Here is a 24,848-nt window from a genome sequence, read left to right as displayed (position 1 = left end):
ATCATAAAATTTCATTTCAATTTTTTTTGAAAGATAAATATTTAAGTACATTTTATTTTTCCCAACCGTTCTTTTGTTCAACCATTTCCCAGCGTTTTTTTTTCTTTACCTCTTTTTTGTGCTTTTATTTTGTTTTGTTTCTGCAGGGGTTTTGACAAGAGGGTTTCTTTATCTTTGACATCCTGTGCCGGGCGATCGATACCAGTGGTTTGCCATCCATTTCACAATTATCGGGTGAATGCAGTTATTCTCTCTCGGGTAATGGTTGTAATGTTTGAGGGTTTGATGTCTTTTGCGGATATATTTGAATCATACTTTCACCAACACTTTGCAGTTTCTTTTGTTTTCTTTCTGTTGGAGATTTACTCGTTTACTAACTCTGTTGATGATTATAACTCCACCCTTTTTTTTGTTACAAGTTCATCTACTTTTATATTTTATTCTTTTAAGAAAATGTATGTGGATTTCCTGGCCTTGCTGTCAATTCTCTGAATTTTACCTTACCAGTCAAATTGGCATACATTATTTATACCACGAACTCACGTTTAACATAACCAACCAACTGTCGGATGTAAACAACTGCGGCTTGGAGCACATAGATTTGATTCATTGATTGGGATCCGGGCTCCGAGTCTCCGACCCAGTCAGTAGTCACCCAGAGGCGCCGCTGAAACTTGTCGGTTTACAATATACTTTAATTTAATCAACGTGTTTTTGTGACCTTTTTGGTGTTTGGTGGGGCCGCCAAACCAAATGAAGATATATGGATGAATCTTCACCTTAATCAAATGGCCATCGGATGGGACCCAGATCCATTGATCCAAAGGTCATAATCTTCCTAATCTCCTATTACTGAAAATGAGATATCCCATCTGATCTATCCTAAACGTTTATCTCCGCATGCGGTGCGGCCTGCCTACGCACACCGCGCAAGTTTAATGTGCATCAGTGCATGTTGAATTGAAATGTCACTCACGCGACACCAGTCTCCGGTGGCGACTCCGCTGACCACGAAACTCTCGTCAAACCTCATAAAAATAAAGTAAAGATTAAAAAAACGAAGAGAAATCCTCATCCCTCCTCCCTTGTTTACATTTACACTACACAAGTTGGCGTTTTACTGCGCTTGCGCCATAGTCGTTACACCAGATTCAATCTCGACCGTCCATTCGCAGCAGAAGACGCGGGAGGGTTTCGCAATTCAACGAAGACAAATACTAGAGTGACCACTCTTACAGATTATTTACGACAACACCATCTTCTCGAGTTCTTTGAGCTATAAGGAAAGGCGCCGTCAGAGCAGAGGGAACTCTTGTTCTCACGTTCCCCCGCCCCGCTTTATCAGGGAGCTCCGACGCCCGACGCCCGCGGTCAAGAAGCGCCACTGCTTCTATAGACAAAACGCAAGCTTAGAGAGAAACACCAACTAAACCTAGATTTCATGAAATCTCTCTGTTTTTAGGTATTTTTACTACTATTTCTCAATTTCTTCTCAAGTGCATGTTTCATTGGTAATAAATGCTGTCCTAATTCTCTCTTAATGGAGTTTAAATAATCGACTTAGCAGTCTCTCGTAACTTTTTATTACATTGGGATGATTTCTTAGGTCTTTCCGTTTTGTTTTATGCTTGACATTAGACTTGTTGTTCTTCTTTTTTAGCTTTCCATTTCCTTTCGGTTCTCAGAAGCATGAATTTATCGCAAATGGAGTACTAAATCGATCCAGAAGAAGAAAGAAGCTCGTATCGCATTTTAGCTCATTCTTCGAAAAATTCAATTCTATCTGTCCAGATCTCTGAAGAATTATACACAATAGATTAGTTCTTAGCTTCCGTCCATCTTGCTCAGCTGCTGCTGCAAAATAAATAAATAAGAGAAAATAATTCTCAGAAGAGTGTGTTTGTTGCTTTAAACTGCTTTAGAATGGCGGGATCATTGCAATTCACTGGTGTCAGAACTCCCCATACTGGGTTCAGAAGATATTCCTCGCACTTCTTACCTCTATCATCAGTGAAACTATCTTCGACCCTGTCTGATCTTGCGGCATTAGTGGCTTCGAGTGCTGGACTTTTGAATAGAAGACCTGAAGGCCCCCGCACAAGGAGAGCTTTCAAAATCAGTTGCGAGACAGGAGCATTAGCTTTTCGAGAAAAGGCCGAGAATGAGAGCCAAAGTTTTCATAGAAATGTGGGGCAGTTGACGTGTGTGATGAAGTTTGGTGGGTCTTCGGTGGCCTCAGCGGAGAGGATGAAGGAGGTCGCTGAACTGATTCTGAGCTTTCCTGAAGAAAGGCCTGTTCTTGTTCTGTCTGCAATGGGAAAGACGACTAACAAGCTTCTACTGGTATGCTTAAGTCTCTTCTTGTGATTCTTCTTCTGGGTCGCTCTCAATTTTACTATTCCTTTTTGTAGTTCTTGGCGAAGTTAGATAGCTGTCAATTTCCTTTTTCGTTCTTTTTTTCAGGCTGGAGAAAAGGCTGTTGGTTGTGGTGTTTCTCACGTTTCTGAAATTGATGAGTTAGGGTTTATAAAGGAACTTCATCTCAGGTCAAACTCTCTCTCTCTCTCTCTCTCTTTCTCTCTCTCTCTCTCTCTCTTTCTCAGATACACACCTATGAATGCACTCTATCACGATGATAATCGACTTTTATCATTTCTGTTTTGATTGTTTTTTTCTTTATTCAGGACGGTTGATGAGCTTGGAGTGGATAGGTCTATAATTTCTGGTAAGGATCTATTTGATGCACAGTTGTCTTTTGTGAGTGTAATTAATTTCAAGTTGCATCATCATCATCTAAACCTTATCACAACTATATGGGGTCTGCTACATGAATCCTGTTTGGCTATTCCTTTCTGTTTAATGCCATATCCATTCTTAATTTATGAACGCTTTCAAGTTGCATTGCAATCAAGTGCCGAAATGCAACTGATTCGAGTCTAGCAATAGATGTTAATGTATCTCGTTCAATAATAGAGTTTATGCTTTTGATGCCATATATTTGTTTTTTGTGCTTGCATAACCTGTTTCCATTATGATGATCCTTACATCAAATTGTTATGTAAATTAAATCCTGGAGAAACTACAACTGAATAATAGAAATGAATTGACTTTGTTTTAAGCTATTCCATTTATCCATTTGTTTTTTTATCAGCTTCCATTTATTCATTTGTTGAAAGTTCCCCTGCTCAAATTTTTAGTTCGGGATGCTACCAAGCTATTAGAGGAGAGATAAAAATGTCAATTTATGTTCATGCTAAAAAAATGTTCGTTTCTGTTGCATGAAAGGGTCATAATCTTATTCTCAAAAACTTAATTCATATTTCCAAAACCACGCTTCTTGCCTTTTTTAGCTCAAACCATTAACTTTCTACTATGTCAATGGCCCTATGAACTTTCATCCTGTGAAACTTATTATCCTAGCACCTCATGGCCGTTGTGCTTCAGTCATTATAATTTCCTATTAATATCATGGGCTTACTCCAATGGCAGGACAAATCCCAATCGAATGGTGATGGATGTTGCAATAATAGCATTCTAATTTAAATATTTTTTTTTGATAAATGCATTCTGATTTAAATCTTATTTCAATGCATATAACAAATTACTTTTTCAATTGAGATTGAGATTTTCCTATCATAAGTTTGCACTTTCTGCTGGAGGCCTTTAGTAAAGTGATGCAATACCGACTACTCTGATTACCCAAGTCATGTAGGATGGATAGAAAATTTTACCAAATAGGTGCTTTGTACCAAGTGATGTAGTGTAGATTCACTTTACATAACTTGTTAGGAATCAAGTATAAATAGGTTTGGGGAGTGCATATTGACTTATGAGATGCTTTATTGGGCAGGGGAATGGGGATTTGTCATTCATTTGTCTTAACTATTCTTCTCTTTTTTTTGGTCAACAATTTAGGGGGCATTGCTTGGTGCAACTGTACAATCTTGGTAAGTGTGAGAATGAATCAATGAATGTTGAATCAATGAATGGGGGCATTGCTTGGTGCAACAATGGGGATTTGTCATTCATTTCTGTCTTAACTTTTCTTCTCTTTTTTTTGGTCAACAATTTAGGGGGCATTGCTTGGTGCAACTGTACAATCTTGGTAAGTGTTTGAATGAATCAATGAATGTTGAAGCCTTTGAACAACCACTTCATGCTAAATTACCAGAGGTTAGGTTCTATATAGTCAACTGTTTTTGGGGACTTCCAGGGACCATTTCTTGGTGCAATGGTAAAATCTTGAGCTGGCAAGTGTGAGAATGAGGGTTCAAGTCTGTGAGTGACCTTTTTCCAACTCTTTTCATCCTTTGTTGGTGTTTCTCATCATATCAATTAATTTACTTTCAACTCTTTACTTCCTTTGTTGGTGTTTTTTCATATCAGTTAATTTACTTTATATATTCATGATTCTTTGAAATATTTCTAAAGGGATTGTTATCGGTAAGACTGTAACATCATCCATCCCAGCCGGACTGTGGACTGAACGTCCATACTTTTCCCCCTTTCACCATGCATGTTTATCCATTTATAATGAGTTCTTTCTCAAGCCTGTTTTTGGCTTTTCTTTTGTGTGTAATTCTGTAGAACACTTGGAAGAAATGGAGCAACTTCTGAAAGGAATTGCTATGATGAAGGAACTTACTCCTCGCACAAAAGACTATCTAGTTTCATTTGGAGAGTGCATGTCGACAAGGATATTTGCTGCATATTTGAATAAAATTGGTGCTAATGCTCGCCAAGTATGTTATTTTCCTTTCACGTATTCATGCTTGATATGCCTAGGAAGTTATATATCTTTAAGCACTTTGCATCTGAGAACAGACAAAGAACTATGAGCTAAAGGTCCTGGCATTCCATTAATTTCTACTGTACGTGGTCTATCTTGGTTCATTAATTCAGATCTTACCGTTTGTCTTGATTTTATCATATTTAGAATTGGGATACATACACATGAATTTGTGGTACAATTACAGGGATGAAAACTGTATATTATTGATCCACTGTATCCATGGCCCAAATCAACTAAATAAGAAATATGATGCCTTATTTGTGCTTTCTTTGTAGCCCAAATTTTCATGCAGTCCTAAAGAATAAATTGATTGGATAGTAACCATCAGCTGACCAGATTAGCGTTTTCGATGAAAAGGATTTTGTCCCAGGAGCATTCACTCCCCAACCCCCACCATAGAAAATAAATCAAACATGCATCCATATAGATAAGTCAACACACACACACACAGTTACAACCTTTTATATAGTTTATATTTATATATATGGTTCAGGGTTTTCTTTTCTATTGTTGGCATTACTCATAGTTGCAGGTATTTTGCGTACATCTTCTACGGCTTAGGTAATATTGTTATGATCAATGTTTTAAAAGGCGTTGAATGCATACGCCTGGAGGTGCGCTCAGTATTTTATAAGGCATAGGAGGCGTACACCTGGACAGGCAAGGTACCTCCAAACGCCCTGAAGCTTATGCTAGAGGTGCTAACACCTTTGAGGTGTACGCCTCAGGTGCAAGAGGCATCCTCATACGCTTTTTTCATGAAACGTGCTAGAAAAATGAGATCTTCCTTCCTCTTCTTCATTCTTATGTAAAAGATTTTTTTTTAAATAAAGAAAAATGAGATCCTCCTTCCTTCTCATCTCCCTCCTCTTATGGAGGCTTATGCCTCCTTGTGTTCGGAAGACTTATGCCTCTTACATTCTGAACTACGTTTCATGCCTCTAGGTAGTGGAATGCCTTGTGTCACACCTCCACATTTTAAAACACATGTGCCACACTACGAGGTGCATGCCAGAGGTGTTGATGCCTCTAAGGTATACGCCTTAGGCACATGAGGGGCACACCTCAAACGCCTTTTGCATGATGTGTACTAGAGGCATATGTCTCATGTGCTTCATACAAAAAGAAAGGGAAGGGAAGGAATTTTGGGCTGGGGGTCTTCACTCCCCCTCCCCAATATCTTTTTTATGCAGCCCTTTTTTTTTGGGGGGGGGGGGGTCATGCTCGACTCCAGCTCACTCGCCTCCACTTCGATAGGTCCCCCCTTTCAGTTAGTGTTATGCATCTTCATTCTTCTAATACAAGAGACCTTTCATTAAAAATTATTCAGTGCTCTGGAGGTTTATGCTTCTTGCTTTTTGAACAATGCCTAGTGGAATGCCTTGCATCATGCCTCCAAATTTTAAAACATTGGTTATGATAAAATCTTTGGTTGGATGCATATTCAAAATTAGAATGCATTTGCTGCATACTTTTGTCCTGCATCTCAGCCTTTTTGGTTCATGTTGGTTCTTTCTCAAACATGTTTTTAAAAGGCACTGAGGTGAGGCAGAGCCTTAATGCCTTGTGTGTGTGTGGCTAGTAGGGATGCTCACGGTTCTGTTAAACCAAATCAATCTGTTAACCAGTTGATCGGTTTGGTTTTTTGTATTTATAATATGTGTTATAAAGAGATATATAAGTACAATATAAATATTATATATTTAATGCATATATTTAATATAAATAATATATAACATATGTTACACACACACACATATACTAGTTGGTTCGGTTCGGTTTTTGATGAACACCCCTAGTGGCTAGAGGCTTATGCCTTAAATTTTGTGAGGTATACGCATCACCTGAGTAGCACCATATTGGTAAAAAACAAAATAAATAACAACCAAAGATGTATTAATATATAATACTTTTTAAATTTTAACGAAACTTTATTTAGTTGGTTAGAAATAAAACAAGAAAAATTTAAACTCAAAAGATATCTCAGAATATCTTCTTAATCAAAACAATATCTCATTGCATTTTTCTTACCCAGCATCATCATCATCTTCATCTAAGCCTTATCCCAACTATACATGATTGGCTACATCTATCCTGTTTTGCCATTCTTTTCCGTTTAATGCCATATCCATTGTTAAATTATGAGTGCTTAAATCATTTCTCAACACTTCGATCCCTGTCCTTTTTTGTCTGCCCCTAGCACTTCTGGCCCCTTCAACTTGTAACTGATTGCCTTTTCATGTGAGTGCTGTAGGTGGCCTTCTGTGCACATGACTGAACCATCTAAGCCTACTTTCTCTAATTTTATCACATTTTTGGAACTACTCCTAGTTTCCTTTGAATGACTTCATTTCTGACCCTGCCTTTTTTAGTTTTTCCACTCTTTTTTTTTTTTGATAAAATTTTCCACTCATCTATCTGAGTTTAAACATTTCTTCCACACTTTTTTTAGTCATAATGTTTCTTGACTGCCCAAAACTTTGTTCCATAGAGCACTGCTGGCCTTACAACTGTTTTACCAAGTTTTCCTCTTAATCATGGACGACATCCTCAATATCTCCCTTGTTATGAATTATCATACCAAGGTAACAGAAAGAATCACATTGAGTTATCTCTTGGTCTCCAAGCCCAAGTGTATCCTGATTTGCACTCCTATTGCTGTTGCTCAGTTTGGGAAGAGTACAAATACAATTATGTGTGGTACAAAACCTTGTATGTCGTATTTCTAAACTTTTTGTACTGTACATATTTGTATTTGTACTCTTCCCAAACTGAGCCTAAATTTACATTGCATGTATTCTGTTTTACTCCTTATTTTAAAACTTCTTGTTACTAAGGTATTCATCTATAAACTTAATTTTGTATTTGATTCTTAATTAGTTTCATCAGTTAACAATGTCATCAGCAAATAACAGCACCATGGGTCCTCCTTTCTAATATGTTTAGTTAATTCATCTATGATCAGTGCAAATAAATAAGGGCTAAGTGCTGAATCCTTAATATGGAAGAATTTTGGTTGTTGCACCTTTCATATGGGAGAATGTTTTCTTTGAGTAGAGTTATTTTGATGGTTGGAACATAAAGATCCAAAATCCATTGGAAGTATTAGATCTAAAGTATGTCTATTGGAAGTTCCATGCAAATCAACCCCACCTTGGTATTACTAGGAAAGTAACTCAGTTACCTATTTAGCAACTGTAATATTATCTCACCTTGATTTTTTATTTTTATTTTTTTGTACTATTGGGTTGCCCATTTAACAACCCAGATCATGTCATTTGGGTGTGCTTTAAGAGAGTTATTTTGGTTGCCCTTTCCTTCCAAGGGATTGTTTGAATTACTTTTTCTGTGACCCGAAATAGTGCTTAATGAAAGGTCGAGAGATATTCCTTTGTGATGCTCTACTGAACATGGGAATTATTTTCCTTTTTTTTTCTTTTGTTTTTTTACAAAATAGACTTTCTGTTAGCTTATCCAAATGTTTTTTCCTTTTTACAAAAGGTAAAGTATTTTCCTCTTTTTAAAAAGATTAAAAAAACATTATTATATGGTACTGCTTGTAGATCTTGTGAATTGACAACCATGCGAACAGGGTACCTCTGCTCTCTTAAATTGGTTAGACTACTTTTAATATTGTTCTCCTTATGTTTAAGTAGTTCCTAAAAGTGTCTTTTTAGTATTACGAAGTTTCTTAAATTCCCAGAGATCTAGAGTTGACAGTGAGGCTTTCTATTTTCATTTTATTGAATCCCAGTCATAAAAGTGTTAACAAGAAGTTGGCTATTAAATTTTGACTGGAATTCTGACTGCAAAAACTAGAGATTCAGAATATTCTGTTATTTTCCATTATTTCCTTCTATTCAAGCATTGACTTAGTAGAGTTGATCACAGTTATCTTGATTTTTGTGCTTGAGCATCTATGTTCCATTTTTCCAGGTTTCTGCCTTGCTCAAATGGGAAAATTTTCCTTCTTGTCTTTAATGTGTTGTTTACTATCATCTGATGTTCATTACCTTCTTTCTCTGTTTTGCTAAAATTGTGTGAATCTGTTGTTGATTAAAAAAGTTGTCTTACAATCTGTCTGATAGCTTGTCAACACCATTAATCATCATAGCTGATTTTGCTACTGCACCATGTTTTGCAGTATGATGCATTTGATATTGGTTTTATAACCACAGACGACTTTACAAATGCGGACATCTTAGAAGCAACATATCCTGCTGTTGCAAAGAGGTTGCATGGTGATTGGATTAATGATCCTGCAATTCCTGTTGTTACCGGCTTCCTTGGAAAGGTGATTCTGCTAGCAAAATGTTTCTTTAAACATCAAGATGATTATTTTAATCATTTCAACAGAAATTCAAATTCTATTAGCAGTATTTTGCATTTATGAAACAGTTACTCTAATCTTTTGATGTCAGGGATGGAAATCTTGTGCTGTCACAACATTAGGTAGGGGAGGTAGCGATCTGACAGCCACAACAATTGGTAAAGCATTGGGTTTGCGTGAGATTCAGGTTAAGTTCAGATCCTGAGAGTTTGGCCTATGTACATGCATAAACAGTTAATGAATATGCATGTGTATCTATGTTACCTACTTGTATATATCCATTATGGACTTGGCATGATTTACATTAGGAGGCATTTTTTGTACTTGTTGTGGATATAATCAAGGTTCAAAATATCGATGCGCCCGATATGCCAGTAGGGGCGTATCGGGCGAATCGATACCATTCCTTTTTTTTACTTTTTTTATTTTTTTCTGAAACCGGTTCAGGGGGCCAGTTTAGGGCTCCTCCACCCCCTGAACCAGTCAGACCCCTGATACACCCACTATAGGGGCGTATCGGAGGGGTCCTGGAACGATATGTATCGGCCGATACTTTGAACCTTGGACACAATGTATACCTGAGTTTGATTTTCTGGGCATCTTAGAAAGATCTGTACCCCTGTGTGTAGAGGCTATTGCTGCTCATTTAGTATGTGACGCTGTTCTCTAACATTTTATAGTTCAAATTCCTTTAATTTTTAGGATAATTCAGTGAAAGATCCATCAAGACCTTATATCTGTTGTGTAATTTGACATAATATGATATTTTTTTTTCTCAATTCACAACAGGTATGGAAGGATGTGGATGGTGTTTTGACATGTGATCCCAATATCTATCCCCGTGCAGAGCCTGTACCATATTTGACTTTTGAAGAGGCAGCTGAACTTGCTTATTTTGGTGCCCAGGTATTAACCTACAATCTTGAACCTCCCCTGTCAAGTGATCTGCCTATTGGATGCACCTCAGTAACCATCATGCAATGTGTAAAGTTTATGTGGCAACGATTCCATAGGTTTTCTGGCTAAATGCAGTGTAAAAAGATGCTACTGCTTGTAGGTTTAACTTTAATATGTCATATTCCATACACCACCAAGTTTTTCTCTTTTTCTTGTTTAACAAAATGTGATTTTTGGGCATGCTTACCTTTCCATTTTAGAAAAAAAAAGGGTTCTCATAGAAAAGTAGTAGTTGATAGTTTTCTTATTTTGGGGAGGTCAAGTGAAAATTGAGTGGTATGTTCTGTGTGGAGGGAGGTCTTGTATGGTTACATGTTGGGGTGATATCTTATCACCTGTTCTTTGTAATGTTTTTTTTTTTAATTTAAAATAAAATTTTATCCTTTATCATAGAAAACAGTAACCATAGAAATTTCACATGTTTCATCAGATGACATGCATTTCTTTTGGACTTTGAAGTCTCTATAACATAAAAAGTGGGTGTCTGAACAATGCTATGAATTGGTCAAAGCAAGGCTTTTTTATTTGATTAGGACAAACCTTGGCCTGGCTCATACAGAATTTTTGGTGGACAATATTTGAAGCCCTTCTATTTTATCCCATCATGTAGTTATAGTTGGATCAGTCATCAAAAATCATATTAGCCATATGCAGCACCATGCAATGCTAGCTTCTTCCTTGATTATGCGAAGTAGATTCAGTAGATAATTATTAGAGGACATTGCAATTAGAGAGAACTGAAAAATTCCTTTATTTGTCTGCAGGTCTTGCATCCACAATCCATGAGGCCTGCTAGAGAGGGGGATATCCCTGTTAGGGTAAAAAATTCTTACAATCCCAAAGCTCCAGGTACCCTCATCACTAAATCAAGAGATATGAGTGAGGTTTGTAGCAGACCTTTTGCAAGTAAGAATTATTAATTCTAATATTCATAAAAAACAGCATTTCATGTTTTATTTTCCAATTCCAGGCAGTCCTTACCAGTATAGTTTTGAAGCGTAATGTCACTATGTTGGATATAGTTAGCACCCGTATGCTGGGCCAATTTGGTTTTCTTGCAAAGGTAACCAGCCTGTTAATGAAGTTGCTTCTCCCCTCCTGTCCCAGTTGAGTTTGTAACTCAAAAAGTAATTTACATTTTATTCTCTTCCATTTAAGGTCTTCTCAATCTTTGAAGATTTGGGCATATCTGTTGATGTTGTTGCTACAAGTGAAGTCAGTATTTCCTTGACACTGGATCCATCAAAACTTTGGAGCAGGGAATTAATACAACAGGCAAGCGTATGATATCAAGCTTCTTGTTTTTTTTTTTAATCATCTGCAAATTGTTTGCCAATACATACATGCATATGTATTTTGTCCCTTGTTCTCTGTGTCCATGTGTTTGTGTCTGTGTGCATGCACTGTCAATTGGACTGGATTTGGTCCAATCCAGTCCAGTCCAATGTGAGTCCATTACAAATGGACCAGGTCCAATCCAATCCAATAAATATTTTGACTATTCCAATTCAATGTTTGGACCGTCCACTCTGTCCAAATTTGTTTTAATGTAGATTAATTCTAACCCAAACCTGGTCCATTGACACCTATATTCTTATCTTCTATCAGTGGATCAGATATTTGGATCAATCCAACCCAATCCAATATAAATACATTATGGATGGACCAGGTCCAATCCAATCCAAAACTGGTCCATTGACACCCCTGGCTAGTAGCTACCCACAAGGGCACATGCAAGTCAAACCAGGAATCATCCCTTGGATGTGTTCCTAACAAAATTTTAGTAACAACCTTTTGCCTGCTAAAGGCTCAGTTTGGAATAAGTACAAATACAAATATGTAGAGTGCAAAGCACAAACCCTTGTATTTTGTCTTATTTTGTATGTATTTTCGCTCTACATATACTCTTTCCGAACTGAGCCAAAGGAAGTTGCAAGTGCCAAGTGGTTTTATTATACAGACATGGGAGGGAAGAAATTTCAACTTCCTACTCATGTAAGTAGGAATATTGTGCATTCTTTGGTACATCACATCCTCTGTCCCTGTTTTACATCTCTTGCATTGGTAACAAAAATGACACAACACTATCCCTTATTTTAGGAGCATAATTATGCAATAAGACTTGTGTTAAAAATTAAAAGGGTAAATTACAGATTACTACCCTGTACTTTGGGGGTAATGGCAATTGCCCCCTGAGCTTTCAATTGCAACAAAGACCCCCTTTAACTTCCAAATTCTGACAAAGATCCCCTCTCCATTAAGTTGAGTGGCATAAGAAAATTTACCAAAATACCCACTCAGAAACTTCTATAAAATGGAAATTGCAACAAAAAAACCAAGAAACTTCTATAAAAACCTGTAATTGCAACAAACACAACATGCAATAATTATCAACTGAACAAGTAACAAATGAAAACAAAAAAGCTAAAAAAAATCATTGGGAAAAGGGTAGTTTGGTGATTTAGAAAAGTTTAAACAGTCAAATGAGAACCTTTTTCAAAGTTAACCGATGGAATGCTAACGGAGGGGGTCTTTGTTGGAATCTGAAAGTTCAGGGGGTAATTGCCACTACCCCCAAAGTACAGGGAGTAATCTGTAATTTATCCAAATCAACCTCATCAAACAATTGACATTTATTACATTCCTTGCCCTTGTCATGGTTGAACACAGTTACAAAGGCTCTCAATCCACTCCTTTATCTTAGTGCAGAATATGATTGATTTACATTTGTAGTTTCGGTTGTGAAGATTGTGTTGGAATGTAGTATATGATATATCTGGAGTTTTACAATTAGATGTTGATTCATGTATTGCCCTGCTATTTATGATTCATATAATGCAACATAAGAGTGTTCCAGGTATGCGGTGTGGAACCCCATAGGCCTTAACAACTAGTGAGCTGACAGCGTATTCATTATAATAATGCTATATTAGCTTCCAACAATGAGTTATATTCTTTTATGTTGTTTATTAAATTGCAGTATATTACATAATTTATTTATTTTGCAAAATATTATAAATTTTATTAGATTGACATTAAAACATTCTAGCCAATACCGGATGCATCCTTGTAACAGGAATAACAAAGGCAATGGAGCTGATACCATCCCTAAGAACAGCTATTTGTATTGTGTTTTACTCGACATAAAATGTTAATGACCTGCAACCCAAAAACATTATGATGACATCATTAATACCAATAATAGCTATCAGACAACAAAATGTTAATGACGTTTGGCCCCAGAACATTATAAGAACATAATTAATTCCATTAACAGCCATGAGTTGAAGCTTCTCTCCTCGTGAGGAATTAATTCTTCTCTGGCTTATGCTACAACTCTAATGGTTTTTAGATCTAATTATTTGCTTATTTCTACATAGATATATTTTTGGTAACCCACTTTTTTGGCTGATTTAAACTCTTCCAGCTTCAACTTAATGGTGGGAATGCAGTAATGATCTTTAAATTACACATTTTCTTCCACAGTATTATACCTTTCTTCATATGAATTCAATAGTCTGTTTAAGTCTATTCAACCTTTTTTTTCCAAGTTCATTCTGTTTTGACATTCAAACTCATCTTAATTGCATCTGATATGAGCAGGAACTCGACCATGTGGTGGAAGAACTAGAGAAAATTGCAGTCGTGAATCTGCTCCAACACAGATCGATTATCTCTCTCATTGGGAATGTTCAACGGTCTTCATTGATACTAGAAAAGGTTAGTTTACTTTGACTGCACACTACTATAAGAAGGTGGATGCTTCATGCTTGCAAATGTGACTTCTGATACTTACCGAACTAATTGTAAATCAAATTATTTTAACAATTGGCTGAACTTCCCTAAGTAGTAATCTGACAAGGTAAGGTAAAAGAGAGAAACATAGATCACTTTGTGGCCATAACTATGATGGCACTCTTAGTCTCATTGAACTATTATAGATGCTCTAGCTGTTTATTTTCTTCTTTAAAGGCCTGTCTGTGCCAAGTATTCATGGTGCTTTGAGCAAGAGAATGATTACCATCCTTGCACTTGTGTTGTGGATGCTCTATTAATATATGGTGATGATCACTGATGGTTAGACTCCACTAAGTTCTCTTGATTATCTTGTTTGTTTCTACCAAAAGAAAAGATTGTCTTGTCAGGCAGAATCCTTTTATCATTCTATTATGTTTTCATTTATTGAGTACGTGCCAAATGCAGGCATTTAATGTTCTCCGAACCAATGGAGTAAATGTCCAGATGATCTCTCAAGGAGCATCGAAGGTCTCTTCTAACTCCTGTCTTACATATAACTGCATTTGCATTCAACAGCATATTTCTTTTTTCTGCCATTATCCCTGCCTTCCCCACTTTGACAGCTTTCAACCATGTAACAGGTAAACATCTCATTGATAGTAAATGACAGTGAAGCAGAACAGTGCGTCAGGGCCCTACATTACACCTTCTTTGAGAGAGATGTTCTGTCTGATGTAAGTTCAACTTCGAATAGCTTGTCCGAAAATGGTTCCCCCACACCACTACCAGATGCAAATTGATTATTGATGCCTCCATTATCATGTTTACTCATTTAGTTTTAGGTATATCTTGTGTACCAATTGAATTGTTTTATCTTCATTTTCTCCCAATTGTTAAGTTATGGGCCAGTTTTTGGATGGTGTAAAATTTTTACTATTAAGTTTTTGTTTGGGCCTCGTTCTCGTACGTCCAGAATTTCTTTTTCCCATTGGTGACGAAATAAGCATTATCCAAGGTTAACAAACTATCAAGAAATAAACATACCACATAATCCCCGACCCCCACCCTCTCTCTCTCTCTCTCTCTTACACGGGCGCGCGTACACACACACATACATGTGCGCCTCTTCCACAATTGGGAGTGCAAGTGGGGCTGGGCTAGGATGGGTTGAAGTCCCAAGTTGTTGAAACCTCAACTCTAATCCCAACCCAATCCTAAAACTCCGGATTGGGTTAGGCTTGGGTTGCATTAAAATTGGGTTCGGGTTAGTCTTGGGTTGGCCTAACTTCACTTTCTTTTGGCACATCTCATATGTGCTTGTTTCCTACACTTTTAAGGGTTTATGTTAATTCAATAATAGCATTCTATATATTAGATAAAGCGGATACACACGTGTACTTACACTAGTTCCATGTAAGATAACACAGTTACCATGTTTAAAAAAATTCCGTTTATACTCAAATATTTTGACGTACAGTATACGCATGCAAATATAGATAAATAAATACACATAATACATGATACACTGAAAAATACATGCATATATGGATATTTACATTTGTAGATGCATGATTGCATATACATGCATGCAAGAATGGTAAATACACAATTTGTATGCATAAATACATATTTACAAGGCAAATATGATGTTATGTTGGGCAGGGCTTGGGTTAGGTTTGGTTGGATAAGGCCTCAACCCTAAGCTAACCTGTTGCTATGCTTAAAAGAAATCAACTGAATCCATACAATGAAAGGTTAGTAAGCGTGCCCATGTACAGTGTTTTTTATTTATATTTTTGTGTTTTTATCTTTTAATTTTTATTATGAAATTATGACATCATGGCTTTACACATTTGACGTAAATAATTTTGGTTGGTTTGAAGTTTTTTTATTTTATTTTCAACATAAATATATTTTTTACAAATTTTTATTATTACATAATGCTTTTTGTGCTTTTTATCATATTTTTATGGCATTAAGGGTTAATACATTTGACTCGAAAGGCTGAATTGTTGATTTTCCACCACTTTTTTTTTAAATTAATAAATAAGAATAATTATTATTATTTCACATTTTTTTTGGCATTAAGGGTTAATACATTTCATTTCAACATAAATAAAAATAAGTATTATTTGTCACATTTTTGTTTAATGTGATTAATATAAAACATATTTTTCTTTAAAAGTTTTTACCCAAATGGTTGAATTGATTACTCGCCACTAGGATGGAAAAACAGCTCTGTTTTTTGGTTAATTTAAAAAACATATATTTTATATTATTAAAAGTATTGGATATAGATCTAATTGATTAAATTTAATGGAAAAACTAACTTAAATATAGAATTCAATAAGAAATAGTAGTTAATCACTTAATGAGAGGGAATTAAATGAGAAATGTAATAGTTCATGCCTGACCTATATTTAAACATACACATTTGATATTATATAATATTTTCTATTTAAATATTATAATGATACTTTATTACTTATATGCACTTTATTGCATTTAATATAAAATATTATATATGAAAGACAGCTCCGAAATTAGGCTGGGCCCGGCCTAGGCCCATGTAGACCCAAGCCTAAGTTTATGTTTCAGGCTCAAAAAATACAAGGGTATTTTATTCAAGAAAATGATTCAATGAATAAAAATAGTGATTAAGATTTTAAATATAAGACTTAACGAGAGGAATTTGATTAAATTATTAAAATTACATTTATATCCTTATAATTTAAAATGAACTGAATTTAAAAATTAGGGTTTTTTAATCAAACAAAAATTCCATGCTATTGACACTTTCAATAATTAGATAAGTTCTCCATCGGTCTATCCAATTTAAATTATATGGCCAAAGATGGATACATGTCAATCAATAAGGAGCTAGCAATGACCGTCAAAGTCCTTCATTGAATAAGAATGGAAGAGACAGGATATGCTCCTCACACCTGGCGCTTCACATAGACATCCTATCATGCATTGGGAGCATCTCTCTTACTTATTAGCTATAATTCATGGGAGATATCCACAATGCACAGCGGATGTGCCTGTGAGGCGCTCATTTGTGAGGAGCAGATCCCATCACAGAATGAAATGGCAGCGATTTGTGGATGGGGAGTCACTCCCATTATGCTTTTGTTTTTTATTTTATTTATTATCATAGTAAAAAAAGATTCAAATATATTTAAACATATTCTATCATACTTATAAAAATATAAATGCTTTTTCAAATATTTTTAAATACTTAATATATAAATATTTTAAAGAGATAAATATATGATACATGTGTAACCATATGAGATAAATATCTGATCCGTCTTGTTTTCTTTAAAAATAATAAATTAGTAAATAAAATAATATAATATAAAAATTTTCATCGTATATATACATTTTTTATAAAAAAAATTCATCGTATATAATATAAAAGAAGCATTTATAAATAAATAAATACCATATATATTTATAAATATATAATATATTAGACTGAATCTTCTCAAAACGACCAAGAGTGATCTGAATCTTATCCAATTTCTGATCTGATCCTATCATCTGATTTCCATCCAAAGATCCAATCAGGGGTGATCCAAATACATTTAAACCCCTAACCCTTGACTAACAATTTAAATCCCCAACCCACGCCCCATTCGAACGAGGATTTTAACGAATTGGGATATCAGGTAATATTGCCATTTTTTACCTAGTCCATTTATTTAGGAATATAATTCAAATTCTTGATCCACCTCCCATCTTTGATAAATCGATATTTGTTACCTAACGTCCATATCTTTTTCTTTCCTCCCCGGACTCATCTCTCTCCCTTTTCGCATGGCATTGAATTAGAAATATAAAAAAGAAGAAAAAAGAACTAACCCGTCAGAAGTTCAAAAAACACATCATATCGATCCAAGTTTGGGTATTCAGTTCTTTAGGTTTAACAAATATACACCAAGCCTCTTGCTATCAAAAAGTTAGAAGGCAAACCAGTAAAAGTGAAGGCATCATTAAGAGATGTATGACACTCTCGTCAGCGTACATTGAAGAAAAGTAGAGGAAATGAAAAAAAAAAAAAAAAACTGTACATAATTGGGAATGCAAGGCCTTAAACTGCCAAGGCTTGCAGAAATTTATATATAATTTTATATCATGTATACAATTTGACAGAGACCTAGAAGCTATATTGTCGATAAAAATCACAAAATCCAAAACTGGGGAGAATTAAAGTGCTGCCATATTTGCGAAGGGTAAAATGTAAGGCCCATAAAGTTGGTAGAGCTTCAACTGACTTTGCTGCAGTTTAGTCTGGTTGAAGCTTCAATATCCTGCTCAATCACTGGGGGAAAACCAAAGAATGATAAATTTTCCATATTCTACTTTTCGATAGTTAAAGCAATTTACTCCCAAGTGTAAAGCTTATCTTACACTGCCAGTCCCACCTCTGAGCAAGGAGGGTAGTGTTGGGTTGGCAGCCGGAACACAAACCTTTTAGCCCAAATACTTGGATTATAATCCCACAAGTGGTATCAAAAGCAATATGTTCTCATGACATGAGAACATGCAATTTCGAACGCACTAGTGCCAGACAACCTGAGCAAGTGGAATGACATCAGAGGTGGACAGGGAAGGAAGCATGAAAAACAATAAAAGAATCAAACTGTAGAAAAACGAGGATTATGTGATCTATATTGAAGAAGCAAAACAGCAATGTCATTTTCAAGAAACAATTAAGTGGTACACCCGAATACTTACCTACAGCAATACGGAAGAAAACTAATCAGTCGTCCACAGTAGCTGCCGGAGCATCCAGTGGACAAATCTCCACTTTTGCCACCAATCTTTCTCCCGTCAACACTGGGTTTTCCCCCATCTTTGGGCCAAGACTACCATGGTTCATTCTCTGTACCTCCTCTCTAGTGTAGATAAAAATTTTGCGGACAATATTACAAAATTCCCTGCCACACATGAGATATTTAAATGGTAGAACTATGGTACCCAATGATAACCCATCCACACAAAGGAAGAGAGACCGGGGGAGTAGAACCACTAAAGAAACCGAGGCCAGGTTAACATATAACCATCAAATATGAACATGGTAAAATGGGGTTAGCACTTACTGCCAAGGATCATCTCCAACGAGCATCATATCCCCCTCGTTATCAGTATAAACGACCAGCCAGCTTTTGTTAGGAGCAATTAATTCACCATTAAACTCGAAAATCCTATCCAATTCAGCAATCAGTTCATCATAGTCATTAAACTTGGTAAGATCAACAGACCTCCCAAGTGCAATCCCCTGCTTGAGAACCTGAAACCAATTCATCCATTTGATTGAAGTGTAAGATGGAATCCCAAGTCAAGACCTTCAAACTTGATAGAATTATTAAAACAACGATAATAATAGGGAAGGGTTGAACCTTGGTGCAACTCCTGGTTGAGGAACCCTGCAGTTTGCTTTGAACATCCCTAGCAAACTGCTGAGGAGTATGAGAAGGTTTCTCCCTTTCATTGCCCCCAATAGCAACAACAGCTGATTTTGAACCTTTGGACTGTTCTGACCTTTGATCTGAGTCCAACGCTTGTTGGTGGATGGTGTGGTAGGTGACATCCACAGGCTCATTCCTTGTATTATGCGACAGTGCAGGCTCAGATGTGACAGGTTTGGAAATGAGGGGAATACCAAAGAGCTTGTAACTGCCTTCTCCTTTTGATTTTACAGCCTCAGGTTGCAGAACTTCTGATCGAGGAAATGGATCTTTTACATGAGATGGATTTTCTGAATGAGATTGTGGCAACAGAGGCCTCAACCAGTTTCCTGACTGTTGATCTACTCCAAGATTCTGTACCATGGGATAGCCACTCAACCCACCATATTTTACATTTCCTGGCATCTGAGAAGGCACATCACCAGCATGTGCAGGGGCCTTCATACTGGACTCCAACATGTTTGGCAAAGGGTTTGAAGGCATCATTGCCCATGGGCCGGCAAGCAAATTAAACTTTCCTTCCTTGTCTTGGAATTGTCGTTTCACTGGATTAGTTTCATCTGGACTTTGGTCAATATAGGGTGGGCAAAACCCATGAGAAGAATCAATGGTGCGAAAACTTGACAGTAGATCTGTGCATGTTGGTTCGTGCCTCACAAAAGGCATCCAATTCTCTGACCCATATCTTCTTTGGGTAGAAATCATGTTGATCTTTTCATCATCTTGTGAAGAAGACCATAGAATAGGCTTCTGGGCAGTGTCTGACTCATTGTTCTCAGAAAGGTTGCATCTCAAGGTCGAGACTTCTTGACCTTGCAAGACCCTTGAAAACCCATTTACTGGTGAAGGGTCTGCTGTGATTTTAGATGAACCTGGAAGGAGCAACAAAAACTTTGTATTTATCTCCAAAAGATTAAGCGGGGACAAGTCCCCCACCCCAAGCATTCTTGGGCATAAGTGGGGTGGTGGAGACCACAGCACAATAATGCTGGACAAACAAACGGAAATTGCAAAATACCTTCTCTTGTAAGCACAGAGGAATCAGGAGATGAAGGCACCATATTTGCACGGGGCCTCTTAGGCCGGTGCATTGGCAGGGGATTCAGTGCAGGAGGGGTCAAAGTGGGTTCTATTTTCCAAGGAGATACTCTCTCTGGGCAAGGAATAGAAGAAGTTTCATCCCACCGTACCTAAATTATAAGGAGGAACAACAACTTCAACTTGTATTACTGAATGAAAATAGATTCAAACACCACATGATATACCTACCTTGAGGCATCTCCATTTCGATCCAGGCCACCTATTGGGGTCAGCATCTCCAATGCCAACTATGGTACCCGTAAACCTGCAAAGGAACATGAAAATTACATTAGAAAAAAAAAGGAAAAAGAATATAAGATTCCAAAAAACAACAATGCAACTCTACAAGGAAGTTTTTCCATTGGGGAAGCTAAAAAATTTATACCTCTGCTCTGGAGCTTCTTCACCTTCAAACCTCATTTTAAATCTTATCCCTATAGAATAGTTGTTCTTAACAGACTCCATATATTGATCAAACGGCACAATAAACTCAGCAGGGCTTGTCCTGAGACAACAAATTATAGGACACATCAACATCATCATCATCATCATCATCTAAGCCTTGTCCCAACAAAATTATGGGACAAATCTCAACAACAAAACCAAGACATAACATTAGTACATTACAAGGCAAGATAACAGTTGCAATTTTGCAAACACAGAAGCCTCCTTTATTTTCTTGATATAATCATGTAAACAAGATTCTTTAAGGCAATGTGAATAAAATATTCAACCAAGTGCAAAGTCTGATGAGGTGTCAGTACTAGAACAATATGATTTAGTACAGACAAATCTGGCAAACTAGATTATACAAGCCAGAATATTAGCCACATTGTAGGCATTTGTGGCTTACTTCGGTGCAAGTGACAAAGGCATCTGCTGCACATGTGCAACCAATTTCAATTCCCACCGTACTGGAACCACAGGAGCACCCAATGTAGCCGAGACATGCCATCGATTTTTTAGTCAAAAGCACTACTAAAGCAAAGTTTATTTATTAACAACATTGTGAGCATTTCCGTGGCTTATTTGGGTGCAAATGACATGGGCATCCAAAGCACATATGGAACCATGCTCAATCTTCCACTACACTTTGGAACCCCAGGAGCACCCAACATGGACGAGACATAATCATCATTTCTTTTGCCAGAAGCACAAGAACCATGTAAACCATGGGCTTGCCTACTAGTAGGGGTGAGTATTGTTCAGTTAAAGCTGAAAAACTAAACCAAAATTTTCAGTTTCAGTTTGTTTGGTTTGGTTTTTTCAGTTTTCGGTTTGGTTAATTCGGTTTTAAAAAATTTTGATTTCGGTTTGGTTCTCATAATTTGCTATTTGGGATGCTTTACCATGGTTTTATTAATAGAACTACTTCGAACTAATAGATGCAGAATTTTTACTGCACTTTACACACCTTGGCTTGTAATATACAGTGAACATGGTTCCTGTTGAGACAGCATGCCATGCTGTGGCAAGGACACCCAGGTGCATGCTGTGACTAGATATGACTGAAGATGGAACATTACTTTGCTGTCTCATAGCACGTCTCACCCCAACACGAAGTTCCCCATTTTCACCTCTAGAGCCAAAAAACCGCACAAAACATCAGACATGAGAAGAAACCAAGAAACATCGAAATAATTAGCATAAAGAAAAATATCAAACCTGAGAAAAATAAAAGCATCCCCTGCAACAAGCCTTTTGGAGCTAACAAAGACACTCCAACCACTTTGAAGCAGGTGCCTCCTAGGCTGACCTGGTATTTCAAAAGCAGACACAAACTTAGTTAGAGGGAAGAATCCCATGTCCAAAGGATCAGTTCATCACTCTTAATACATAAGGAGATACTGACAAAAATTTAAGGCCCAACGAATGAAGACATAAATGTATACGACTTCAACATTCTAAAGAATATATCCATGCACAGATGCCCAATTCCCTCTTTAAATATTATCATGAAAAAAAAGGAACTAATGTTGCGGAAGAATGGATGCAAGTAGTTACCGCGAAATATGTGGCGAAAGCGCCACTCAATTCCATGCAGATCTTTGGCAACCAGCTCCTGAGTTGGTGGTTGGCGGCACATGTCCTGTTGGGGAACCAAAAATGAAATGAATTTTGAGAAACATCCACGCTAAGGAAAATTTTCGACCAACAAAAAGTTTTAAAAGAAGAAAACTAACCAGCGGGGGCAGGCATTCATCCGCATGTCGTCTCAAAACAGAAAATCCACCATGAGTGCTCGTATCCGAGGCAGTCAACGTCTTACAAAACGAATGTACATGGGGGCGTGGCGGGGGAGGGGGAACTGGCTCCTTCTCCACTGCGTTCTCGTCTTGCTGGCACCAAAACCCACCAATAATTAAAGGCTTAAACATCAAGAAATCCACAATAAAAACCCTAATTAAAACAAAATAAGATACAATGAAGGAAACTTACGTTCTGCTCGGGAAGCAAAGTCACTTGAGCGAACACCTCATCGGTGTCTGGTTCGGCCTACAGTAAACAAAACCGCTCGATCAATATCAAAGAAGCCCATGGAACCCTAGTTACTCGATTACGGTGTATTAAAATTGAAACCCAGAAGCAGGGACATTCGAAAAAAATAATAATAATAATTACTGAAACAGAACCTTCAACTGGACGTTGATCACGCGGCAGAGGATCTTAGACGATAGATGATAAAGCGGCATCTCCTTGTCAGCAACCTGATTCGTCGAGGCCACAACCTGGATCCCAACTGAAAACCACATCAACAACAAACACTCGCGAACAAAAACCAGACTAACAAAAAACACCAAAACACGCACAAAGAGAAAGACGTAAGACGTCCATTCTTGAACAGACAGCGCAAAAATGCAGCAACACGGTTCACAAGACAAATCAACAAAAATAACCAGATGAATTTACCAAAAAAAAATGAAAAATTAAAAGACATATAGAAAATCAAAACCTGCTCGATATGTCCTTGAGGAAAGTAGAAAACCCTCTCTCCCTCGCGCGGCACAGTCACAAGAGGACCAGCACAGGCATGCCAGAGTTCAGTGTAAAGCACATCCCCAGATTCTACACCACGAAAGCATAGAAATCAGAATTAAAGCCCCTCAAACACATCGAAACCTTCAAGCAAAACCAGTTGCGCCTCACCTTTACCAGTCCCCGGAAAGCTCGAATACCCTCTCGGCGTCTCCGAACCGCTAGTAGGCTCGCTGCACCCTGAGGAGAAGCTCTCTCCGTGGACATTCCCGCCATTTCCCTTGATCGAAACCTCCGATGCAGCCATTCCCGCGAAATTTCAGTGCAAATCTCACATCCGCAGAACAACAGTTATAGCTCTCTCACTGTGTTCTGAAATCCTAATCAATCTAAACCCTACTCAAAGACCCGATTCCAGCTACAGGAATCCTAATGAAGCAAAGGTCATCAAACAGAAGAAGAATTCGCTCCGAAACCCTAGATTGGAAAGCTCTCTTTCTCTACTAGTGTTTTCTGCCGATTTAATAACCATCTATTCGATCTCTCTCTCTCCTCCTCATCTGCTGTCACTATTTTTCTTTCTCTCTCTTCCCCTCTCTCTCTCTCTCTATCTTTTGCTTTCTCCCTCCTCTGCAACTCTCTCAGCGAGAGAGGTCCAGCCAGCTGCCATCACCTTCGTACAGACACAGTAGTCTCGACTGCCCCCCTTCGAGACCCTTAACCGCGGGTCAAATTCTCCCATGCAATCATTTCAACCGCGGTCAATTTTTAACTGCAGTCAGCAACCGATAGCTCCGGTCACCAAACCTTCTCACCTGGTGACTACAGGATTATTAGCAAGAGCTCACCAAAAGGTATCCAAAAAAATGCTCACCAAAACGCCGTTACACGTGGACTCCTACTACTGGAAAATATATTAACACCGTTAGGTTACGACGGAATCGCAAGTTGTTGTTCTTTTGGGGGAAATGGTCGTGACTTGGAATTGTCGTGCGTTAGACAGGCAGAGTTGGCGGGAACCGGAGGGCTTTAGTGTACACATCGGTGCAAGTTAACCATAGTTACTTTTTCTGCCTACGGCTCTTCTGCGTCCGTTGCGTTAACTTGCGCAGAATACGTGTCGCATAAGCATATGACGGAGCCCTTTATGCACCGAGTGCGTGAACTATACCCCCCGAACCGAACCCAATGTATTTAAAATTTAAAGCTTCTCCTCTCGAGTTCTCGTGCTTTTTTTTTAAATTTAAATAAAGAAGGTAAGAGAAAAAGACAACGCTGAATTATCTACCGTTGGATTGTAATCTTGTTAGCATCGTAACCGTCTGAGTAAATTAATTTAGGGAAACTGCCAAGAGAGTGGGGGCGATTGATTGCGAGAAAATGGAGGGAGGTGACGGGAAGGGCAGCGACAGCTACAGGGGAGCCACGTGTTAGCGTAGCCTTGTGGGGAAAAGCATTCCTGATAGTGTAAGTGAAGTGGGGCCCATGCTGTTGTCTT

At 37.5% G+C, this 24,848-nt stretch overlaps 2 protein-coding genes across 7 annotated transcripts; one reads left to right on the top strand and one right to left on the bottom strand.

Moving 5' to 3' along the window:
* The first annotated feature begins 1,067 nt into the window (after positions 1–1,067).
* LOC148862338 (aspartokinase 2, chloroplastic-like) lies at positions 1,068–14,783 on the top strand. Of its 2 annotated transcripts, none has more exons than XM_088977782.1 (14): positions 1,068–1,462; positions 1,661–2,343; positions 2,464–2,546; positions 2,685–2,725; positions 4,588–4,742; positions 8,937–9,086; positions 9,214–9,309; positions 9,912–10,028; positions 10,844–10,963; positions 11,050–11,142; positions 11,238–11,354; positions 13,683–13,799; positions 14,283–14,345; positions 14,459–14,783. In XM_088977782.1, the coding sequence occupies exons 2-14, from the start codon at positions 1,924–1,926 to the stop codon at positions 14,615–14,617; spliced, it is 1,731 nt and encodes a 576-aa protein (XP_088833908.1). In that variant the 5' UTR covers positions 1,068–1,462; positions 1,661–1,923; the 3' UTR covers positions 14,618–14,783. The 2 variants fall into 2 exon arrangements, with proteins under 2 accessions (XP_088833908.1, XP_088833907.1); XM_088977781.1 differs by having other exon boundaries at positions 11,238–11,360.
* A 2,999-nt stretch (positions 14,784–17,782) lies between these two features.
* LOC148862337 (auxin response factor 2A-like) lies at positions 17,783–24,097 on the bottom strand. Of its 5 annotated transcripts, none has more exons than XR_016109462.1 (16): positions 23,522–24,097; positions 23,328–23,440; positions 23,008–23,103; positions 22,814–22,870; positions 22,558–22,713; positions 22,379–22,463; positions 22,040–22,130; positions 21,789–21,953; positions 20,760–20,879; positions 20,564–20,639; positions 20,313–20,484; positions 19,226–20,166; positions 18,926–19,116; positions 18,561–18,763; positions 18,234–18,398; positions 17,783–18,144 (listed from the first exon to the last, which is right to left on the bottom strand). XR_016109462.1 is itself a non-coding variant. In XM_088975917.1 (15 exons), exons 1-14 carry the CDS (start codon positions 23,655–23,657, stop codon positions 18,586–18,588), a joined length of 2,577 nt encoding a protein of 858 aa, XP_088832043.1. In that variant the 5' UTR covers positions 23,658–24,075; the 3' UTR covers positions 17,783–18,398; positions 18,561–18,585. The 5 variants fall into 5 exon arrangements, 2 of the variants coding, with proteins under 2 accessions (XP_088832043.1, XP_088832044.1); XR_016109463.1 differs by having other exon boundaries at positions 18,294–18,398; positions 23,522–24,075; XR_016109464.1 differs by having other exon boundaries at positions 23,008–23,114; positions 23,522–24,046.
* Between the last annotated feature and the right edge of the window lie 751 nt (positions 24,098–24,848).

Source organism: Nelumbo lutea, chromosome 3 (genome assembly GCF_056320005.1).
Source record: "Nelumbo lutea isolate HS-2025 chromosome 3, American lotus-T2T, whole genome shotgun sequence".
Classification (NCBI taxonomy): domain Eukaryota; kingdom Viridiplantae; phylum Streptophyta; class Magnoliopsida; order Proteales; family Nelumbonaceae; genus Nelumbo; species Nelumbo lutea.
The sequence above is the reverse complement of the archived record's forward strand: the minus strand, read 5'-3'. Positions and strand labels throughout refer to the sequence as shown.

Excerpts from the sequence above, each read along its gene's own strand:
- LOC148862338 (XM_088977781.1), top strand. The coding sequence starts at position 1,924 with ATGGCGGGATCATTGCAATTCACTGGTGTCAGAACTCCCCATACTGGG. Across the intron at positions 2,547-2,684 it reads ATAAAGGAACTTCATCTCAG|GACGGTTGATGAGCTTGGAG; the intron begins GTCAAACTCTCT and ends TTCTTTATTCAG. Across the intron at positions 11,143-11,237 it reads AATTTGGTTTTCTTGCAAAG|GTCTTCTCAATCTTTGAAGA; the intron begins GTAACCAGCCTG and ends CTTCCATTTAAG.
- LOC148862337 (XM_088975917.1), bottom strand. The coding sequence starts at position 23,657 with ATGGCTGCATCGGAGGTTTCGATCAAGGGAAATGGCGGGAATGTCCAC. Across the intron at positions 22,131-22,378 it reads CTTTCGCCACATATTTCGCG|GTCAGCCTAGGAGGCACCTG; the intron begins GTAACTACTTGC and ends TTGAAATACCAG. Across the intron at positions 18,764-18,925 it reads GTTGGAGATGATCCTTGGCA|GGAATTTTGTAATATTGTCC; the intron begins GTAAGTGCTAAC and ends CATGTGTGGCAG.